General features: G+C 61.3%; 1 protein-coding gene across 1 annotated transcript; it reads left to right on the top strand.

Moving 5' to 3' along the window:
* The first annotated feature begins 3263 nt into the window (after nt 1-3263).
* Nucleotides 3264-8136, top strand: EN1 (engrailed homeobox 1). Its single transcript, XM_064451119.1, has 2 exons — nt 3264-4655; nt 7279-8136. Exons 1-2 carry the CDS (start codon nt 3974-3976, stop codon nt 7593-7595), a joined length of 999 nt encoding a protein of 332 aa, XP_064307189.1. The 5' UTR covers nt 3264-3973; the 3' UTR covers nt 7596-8136.
* The last annotated feature ends 497 nt before the right edge of the window (nt 8137-8633 follow it).

Here is an 8633-nt window from a genome sequence, read left to right as displayed (position 1 = left end):
CCGGCCCTGGCCCCAGCGCCCCCCCCCGCCTGCTCCCCGCCTCCCGCCTTTCCTCTTCTCCCTCCCCACGCCGGGAGGGCTGACCAAAGCCCCAGCGCCGGCGGGGACAGCGTCCTGCAAGAGGCGCGGGCAGCACCGGGGCACTTCCGAGGGGCCGGCAGCGCCCCCGGCCGCCGGAGCCCTTTCGGGGGAGCGGGGACGGGGTGTCCCGGCCCTGCGGGTCGGGCCGGCGGCTCCGCGGGAGCGGCCCCCGCGACGGCAGCGGGGCTCCGCGGGAGCGGCCCTCCCGACGGGCGCCTCAAAACCCAGCGGCACCGCAAGTCGAGGAGGGAACTCTTGCCGAAGAAAGGCTTTTTGTTTATTTTTTTGTTTAAAGTTTCCGTCCTTAAGAGCCTGTGTAGACATATTATAGACATATTACCCCGATTACTGTAACTATCTGCGAGCTGGAGAGTAATATTTATCTATTTAGATAGGAAGGGTCGCGGTGGAAAAAATATCCAGCCTGGAAATATACATCGTCTTTTCCTTTAACCCCTCCTCATTCATCCGGCCGATCCCCCACCCCCTCAGTACACAAACCTACTCAATTTATAAAGAAGCCTGTAAAATCCAGAACAGTTTCTAGAAGAAGGGAGGACTCCGGGTGAAATATCACACACCCCCCCAACACACACACACGTACGCACACATACATACACACACTTCGCACCCCCCCTCCTCCCCCCCCCTCCCCCCCCCCCGCGCTCAGGAAGGCAAATTAAATAGTTAAAGGTTTCGATTTCTCTCTCTCTCCCTTTTGTTACCCAATTTTGGAACATTTAAGGATGGGTGTGTGTATTGTATTCAATAACAAAAGCTATAGGGCCGCCAGGACATTTATCATCCTATTACTGTAACAAATCCGGGCTCCCAATACATGAAAGGTAAAATGAATTACCGACGTTAAGCCGTCAATAAAGTCATTTCTGTAAATGGTGTCTCCGAAGGACTGCAGCATTATTCAACTAGCTTTATCAGCAGCTGGGAAATTACGTGAAGAAGCTCGCAGCGTGTAATATGGCCCTGCTTACTTTGATTAAGCGTCTTGCCAGGGAATAGTGACAGTGCTTTTGACCAGGTTTTATTCGCCGTCCTGTGATGAACGCCAAGCTGATCAGGCGGAATGAAGAGTAATTAAAACCTATAAATTATCTTTTGCAGCCCTTCTCAAGGCGTCTCTTGCAGGAGAGATAAGGCAGCGAGCCCCCATTTACAGCTCTGAAAGGGACCGCGGCTCACAAAGGCTACGTGGCTAAATGGGATATTGATAGTGTCCTAATTAGAATTTAATTAAGTACCCACGCTCGCTTTTGGGATAAAGATTTCAATTTTGCTAACTTAAATATAAATAAACCCAATTTCGGTGCGAGTAAATGATATGATATTGTGAATGCGGGGAGGGGGGGTTTTAACATTCATTTAATTGCGGATGAAGCTCTTGATTCCAGGGCTGATTGTGTTCTGCCAGCTATTATTTTAGGGGATTATTGTGCGGCTGGAGGTAACAATTCGGTAATGCTTCCCCGGTACGGAGAAAATAACCGGGTCTGCCTCGGCGGAGCGGGCAGAGGGACGCCGCCCGGGGACCCGGGGGGCTGCTGCCGGGCACCCGGAGGTGTCCGTCCTTCCCTCCCCATGCCGGCCGCCTCCCGAGAGCCGAGCCCCGGGCCCGGCCGCTTCCCCCGGCGGCTCCCGGGGCAGGTAGCGCTCCCGGCCGCGGCTCCGCGGCTCGGCCCGCCGGGAAGCCCCGAGCTATAGACACATGCTGATATAGCTATAGGTTCGCTTTGAGCACGCACCCGCGCGTAGGTAGGGTATAGGGGCGGCGGCACGTGACGCGGCCCGGCCCCGCGGAGCGGCGCGGAGCAGCGCGGAGCCGAACGCGGGGGACCCGCCGCCCGCCGTTTTGGGGGGGGGGGGAGTGCGGGGGTGGGAAGGGAAGATGGGGGGTTTCGGTTACGTCAAGATGCAAGAGGAGAAAACGCCGGGAACTGACCTTCCCGCAGCCCCGGGAACCGGCTCCATCCTGGAGCAGGTGCCTGCGGCCGGCCGGGAGCGGCCGTGGCTCCCTCCGGACAGCCGCCCCGCCGGGACCCCCCTCGTCCTGCAAAGTCCTGAGATGGGACCCACACACACACCCCCCCCACGCCCATTCGTGCTAGCACCGACGCTTCCCTCCCTCCCCCGGAGCAGCCCGCCCCGCCGCGCAGGGTAGCGCCCGGGACCGCCGTCCCCCGGCAGCCCAAAGCTGGGAGCAGGGATTTTTCCTTTTTTTTTTTTTTTTTAATTAATTTAATTAATTTATATTCTTTAAAATAAATTTTTTAGATAGCTGCAGCAGTCCTCAAAAGTGCCTTTTTCTCCCCACCCTTTAAAATCATTACATTTCCCTTCTGCTGCAACACGCGTCCCGAGGTACGCGGTCGTCGCTGGGGTGGGGGGGGAAATACCAAAGGGAAGAAAAAAAAAAAGCAACAAACCGAACCCAAACAAACAAACATCAAAAAACAGACGAGGAAACCTGATACGAACTGAGCTGTGAGCTGGCGGCCGATCTGCTTCATACTCCGAAAAAAAAAAAAACCTAATAAAGGAACAAACCAGCCGAGCGGCTGCAGCCTCAAGCCCGGCTCACCCCGGCAGTGGCTCCTGCTTTTATTATTATTTATTATTATTATTTTAAATTTTTATTCATAGAAAAAAGAAGTTTCGAGTTCGGACAACCCCTACCCCACTCGCCACCTCCACCCGCCGCGGGAGAATAGAAAAGGAGGAAAAAGAGCACCCACAGATTTCTGGTTTTGTTTGTTTGTTTTCTTTTTTTTTCTTTTTTGGGGGTGTGTGTGTGTGGATTTATTATTGGGGACGGATAACAGGGAAGCGGCCGGTGACCAAATCCCCGCCACCCGCGGCGGCCCGCGCGCGACACGGCGGGGTTGCGGCGCGGCTGGAAGATGCTGTTCACAGGGCCGGTTGCGTGTGGGGTGTGGGGTGGACGATACACGCGTGTAGGTGCGGACGCGGCCCCCGCCCCGCGGCGCCGCTCCCGCCGCCCTGCCCTGCCCTGCCCTGCCCGCCCTCCCCGTCCCGTCCCGTCCCGTCCCGTCCCGTCCCGTCCCGTCCCGTCCCGTCCCCACGCGGTATTTATGGCGGCGGCCCGCCGGGCGCCCATTGGGCGCGGCGTGGGGTGTCACGGCGGCGGCGGCGCGCCATTGGCCGCCCCCACGTGCGGGGCCGCCTCACGTGCTTCCGGTGCGAGTGAAAAAAGTGTGGCTGTGGGATTTTTTAGGGAGAGTTTGTTGCACGGACCGGAGCTGTCAGAGATTTGGCCTTTTTTTTTTTTTTTTTAAGGGGGAAAAAAATACCCCCCAAAAAAAGGGAAAAAAAAAAAAAGAATTAAAAAAAATATTAATAAATTGGCCGGGGCGGCGTGCGGCAGCAGGCTGGCGGGGAAGGGCTCCGGCAGCCCGCGGCGTGGGCAGAGCAGAGCGTGACAGCGGGGCAGCGCGGAGCCGCCGCGGCGGCGGCGGGGAGATGAGCAGATTTTGACGGGTTTTCGGGGGGCGGGTTTTTTGGGGGGGCCGGGGTGTTGCCGCACACCTTTTTGGGTTTGGTTTTTTTTTCTTCTTTTTTTTTTTTTTTTTTGGTGGTGGAAATATAAGCTGATCGGGAGAAGGGGGAAAGAAGCCCTCGAGTGTCTCCCCGGTTTTGGATCCATCCGTGCGAGGGGGAGGAAAAAAAAAAATCTCAGCTCCAGCCCAACAAGTGGATTTTATTCTTTTTTTCTTTTTTTCTTCTTTTTTTTTCCCCATTTTTTTTTTAAATTTTCCTCCCCCTTTTCCACCCCGCCACCCACCGGCAAAGTGGGGTGGGCGTAAAGCGGGTGGGTGGGGGGGAAAAAAGGCAGCGATCTCCGTGGCGGGGACTGAGCATGGAAGAGCCGCCGGAGGGGCACGGCCACCGAGACGCGGCGCCCGGCCCGGCGAGCAGCGGCAGCGGCAGCGATGGCGAGAGCGTCCCCGTGTCCCCCAGCCCCGCGCCCGCCTCCCCCGCCGCGCCCTGCCCCCTGCCCCTGCCCCGCCGCCGCCACCCGCCGCCCCCGCCGCCCCCGCCGCCCCACCGCACCACCAACTTTTTCATCGACAACATCCTGAGGCCGGACTTCGGCTGCAAGAAGGAGCCGCCCGCGCCGGCCGGCGGCGGAGGAGGAGGAGGAGGAGGAGGAGGCAGCCGGGAGCGGGACGGAGACCGGGGGCAGAGCTCAGGTAGAGAAAACGTCAACCCGCTGCTGGCCCGGCCGCCCAACCCGCCCTCCCTCCTCTGCCCGGACTCGAACTGCCGTCCCGACGGCTCCGCGCCGCCGCCGCCGCCCGCCGCCGCCGCCGCCAAAGCCAGCCCCGCCGCGGCGGTGGCGGCGGCGGCGTCGGGGGCGGCCAAACCCCCCGCCGACGGGGGCGAGACTCACCCGGCGAAGTACGGGGAGCACGGCAGCCCCGCCATCCTCCTCATGGGCTCTAATAATGGAGGACCTGTTATAAAGCCCGACTCGCAACAGCCGCTGGTGTGGCCTGCCTGGGTCTACTGCACTAGGTATTCAGACAGACCGTCCTCGGGTAAGGAACCGCGGCGCATCTGGGAGCTGTTAAAATCGTGACAAGGTCGCACCCCCCCTCCCCTTCCCCTCTTGCCCCCTCTGCTTTGGCTCCCGGCCTGCTGAGGACCTCGCGTGGGGAGGCGCGCGCGGGGAGGGGGGGGGGGTTCTGGGTCACCCGGGGCGAGAGGAAACGCGTCCCCGTTCCCCCCCTCACCCCTCCTCCCTTCCTCCTCCGAATCTCCCAAATTTGAATGTGATGCCAGGACCCGATTCGGCCGCGTTTCGAAGGGAAGACCCGGCGGGGTTCGACCCCTTCCTGTGCCCCGCGCCTGCCCCACCGTGCCGCAGCCCCGGGTGTTCCGCAGCGCGGCGGCGTGGCGTGGGAGCGCCGCGAAAAAAGGCAGCGGATTCGGCTGCTCCCTTGTTTGGGGCTTTTTTTCTCCCCTGCCCTTTATTTTATATTTTGCTGGTGGCGTTTCGAGGGTGGCGGGGGGGAAGGCCCCAGTCACATGTTGGGCGGCTGCTGGTGGTGCGTGGGGGTGTAGGGGTGTTTTCTCGGAAGGCGAAGGAAAAGGGTTTTTTTTTTTGAGAAGGTGGCGGAGGGGCTCTTCACAGGGGCCTCTGCAGCCAGGCAGGGCCAGCAGGCCCTTAGGCCGCGCGTTGCCGCGGGAGCCGGTGCTCCTGCCGGGATTTGGGGCCCGGCTCGCGGGGGGAACGTGCCTCTGCCCGGGGCCACCCCGGTGGGAGCCGCCCGCTCGGCCCTCCCGGCCCCCGGCCCCCTTCCGCCGCCCCCTTTCACGCTGTTTACTCTCCCCGAGCTGCCCCCGGCAGACCCTGACTTTATCACCGTTAGTTACTAATTTTATTTGTAAAATTTTTGTTGAAAGAAGCGGAGGGCGAGGAGAGAGGGTTCCCTCTCCGTGACACCCAAGGCCAGCAGCCAGGGATCCGCCAGCGCGGGCCGGGGTGGGCTCCCCTGTGCCGGCCCGGGGGTGGCGGGCACGGCCGCCCGGGTCCACTCGGGCCGGGGGAAGGCCCCGGCCCCGCTCCGCGATGCCGGGCCTGGCTGCTCCCCGGCGGGGGTCGGTGCAGCGCTGTCGGCCGAACCATTTCCATCCCCCGTTATTGACACGTCCAGCGACTCAGAAAAGCCACTTTGATTGACTCGGGTGATTGATGGAGTGATAGAGCTGTCAGACGGCGCGGCCCTCGCTCCCGGCCGGGCCGGCCCCGGGTGTTTCGCTACCGATTCCCAGGGCCGCCGTGCGCCAGGCGTTTTGCACTTGCGCCTCTATTTCCTTTCCTCCCCTTTCTTCTGCAGAGAATTATTTCTGCACGTCCTCCCCGAGGCTCCCTGCTCACCCGGCCCGGAGGGGAGAATGGCGAGGGGAGGCTGGCTCGGCTCGGCCGCCCTCTTTGTTGTGCTTGGAGCTGCCCGCCGGCCCCGGCCGCTTCTCCTGGCTCCGGCGACGAGCGGGCTGCGGCGGTCGGAGGCGCCGGCGCCCCGCTGCAAGGTGCCGGGGCTAAAGCGATTCGCTGCCCGCGCCCTCCGCCCCTCCGCCGGCGGAGCCCGGGAGCATCCCGCCGGGCCCGCTCCTCCTCCCCGCCGGCAGCCGCCGCCGAGCCGCGGGGAATCCCCCCGCTCTGGGGAAGGGCTGCGCCGGGAGAGGAGCTTTCGGCCTACTCGGCGGCCGGGAGGCCTCGCCGGCTGCGGCGGCTGCTGGCGGGGGGCTGCGGGCCCGGGGCCGCCCGTCGGTCCCGGCAGCTGTCGGGGGATTTTCGCAGATCCCTTTCTGCAGGACTCCCTCCCCCTCTCGGTCCCACCGGGCCGGGCCGGAGCGCGGAGGACGGAGGGAGGACGCCCCGACCTGGCGCTGTCCCCGGGATGCGCCCCTGGAGCGGGCAGCTTCCCCCGGCGAGCCCTGCGGTACCTCACCTGGCCCCATCCCAGCCTGGGGATAGGGCGGCGGGGACGGGACGGGGGGGCATCGCTTTCGGTGGGGGGTTGGGGATAGAGCGGCAGGCGGGGACGGGGTCCCCGGCGAGTTTCGGCCGCCGGAGAGCGAGGACGACCCGGGCGGCGGCGGGCTCCGGGGTGGCGGCGGGGAAGAGGACCCCCTCCCGGTGCTGGGCCGGCCTTGCGGAGGGGCTGCTGCCCCCCAAACAGGGAGCGGGGCAGCCCCCGGCCAGGCTGCTGCCGCCGGCGGCCGCCCGGTACCGAGCCGCGGGGACCCTCGGCCCCCGCGCTGCCTGGCGCAGCCGCTGCCCGGCCGGCGGGCCCCGGGCCTGGGCCGTGCCGGGGGAGCGCGGCTGGTCCCGGCGGGGCGGGCCGGAGCGGCGCCCCGACGTGTGGCGGGGCGGGGGGCGAGCAGGGCGCCGCTCCCCTCGGAGCGGGGCCGGGGCGGCGGGGGGTGCGCGGAGGGCTCGGCCCCGGCCTCCCCTCTCCTTCCCCGTCCTTCCCTCCGTCGTGCCGGGGTTGGGGGTGTGGGTGCGTGTGTGTGTGTGGGACGCACACACGGGACCGGCAGAAATTCACCCGTCAGCCATTTTTCCGGCGGCCGGCGGGGCGGGGGCGGCGGTCGGTCGGTCTGTCGGTCGGCGGCGCGGCCCTGCCCAGCGGCGTGTGTGTGCCCTGCCCGCAGGCCCCCGCACCAGGAAGCTGAAGAAGAAGAAGACGGAGAAGGAGGACAAGCGGCCGCGGACGGCGTTCACGGCCGAGCAGCTGCAGCGGCTGAAGGCGGAGTTCCAGGCGAACCGGTACATCACGGAGCAGCGGCGGCAGAGCCTGGCCCAGGAGCTCAGCCTCAACGAGTCCCAGATCAAGATCTGGTTCCAGAACAAACGAGCCAAGATCAAGAAGGCGACGGGCATCAAGAACGGGCTGGCGCTGCACCTCATGGCCCAGGGACTCTACAACCACTCCACCACCACCGTGCAGGACAAAGAGGAGAGCGAGTGAGGCGGCGCGGCCCCCCCAGCCCTGCGCCGCGGCGCCGGCCCGCCGGCCGGGAGGCAGACAGGTGCTATTTAAAAGCAGATCTATTGTCTATCCATAGTATAAGGACTCCGATTAAGAAAAAAAAAATATGAACACTTACAAAAAAATTATCTCTATATAGCCAAACAGCATATGACCTTGTATATATTTAATTTCAGGTAAGAAATATGTGTAGCGATCTCTATTTGCTGGACAGTTTCTCTCTCCCCTCTTCTCTTTCTCTTTCCCTTTCTTTTGTTCGTTTGTTCGTTTTGTTTGCTTTACTTTTTTCCCCCCTCTCCTCTTGATGTCCGTCGCTCTTGTTTTACGGTAAATGTCTGACTTTCCCGATCTTTCGTTTGATTTTTTTTTGTCTGTGAATTTCTGTCTCTTTTTATTTTTTCTCGGAGGAAAAAAAAAAATTCTGATCCACAGACTGCGAGACTGAACCCGCCGCTACAAGCCAAAGATTTTATTATGTTCAGAAATCTGTAGTCTGAAATAAAGTGTAGACTGTGTTCAGGATCCAGACTGGCTGTAATTCTTTATTTTAGTGTATGGGTGTTTGTGTGTGTGTATATATATACGCACAGACAGAATATAAAAAATAAATATATATATACACACACACAATACGCTGCGTATATAGTGCCATTTCAGTGGCGTATTTAGGTTTTGTTTTCGATGGGTCAATGTAGCAATTTTTAAACTGCTTGTCCCCTGTTTAAAACCCTGTCCAAGACCTTCGATTTTTTTTTTTTTATTATTTTTCTACCCTCTTAAAAAAAATAATTCTCTTTGGCTGTTGCGGTCATGCCTCGCCTCCCGCATCTCCCCTTTTAACAAGAAATACAAACCACCTCGTAATAATGCTAATAATATATCACCAGCTCCTGCAGGAAAAACGCCTGAAACCGTCTGGACGCTTCGAGCTCCGGGATGTGTTGGAAAGGGGTTTGCCTGACAGCTCCTTGGCTCGCTCCGAGCGGGTCCGCTCCCGTACTGAGGGTCCGGCAAGGA

Source organism: Phalacrocorax carbo, chromosome 5 (genome assembly GCF_963921805.1).
Source record: "Phalacrocorax carbo chromosome 5, bPhaCar2.1, whole genome shotgun sequence".
Taxonomy (NCBI): domain Eukaryota; kingdom Metazoa; phylum Chordata; class Aves; order Suliformes; family Phalacrocoracidae; genus Phalacrocorax; species Phalacrocorax carbo.
The sequence above is the reverse complement of the archived record's forward strand: the minus strand, read 5'-3'. Positions and strand labels throughout refer to the sequence as shown.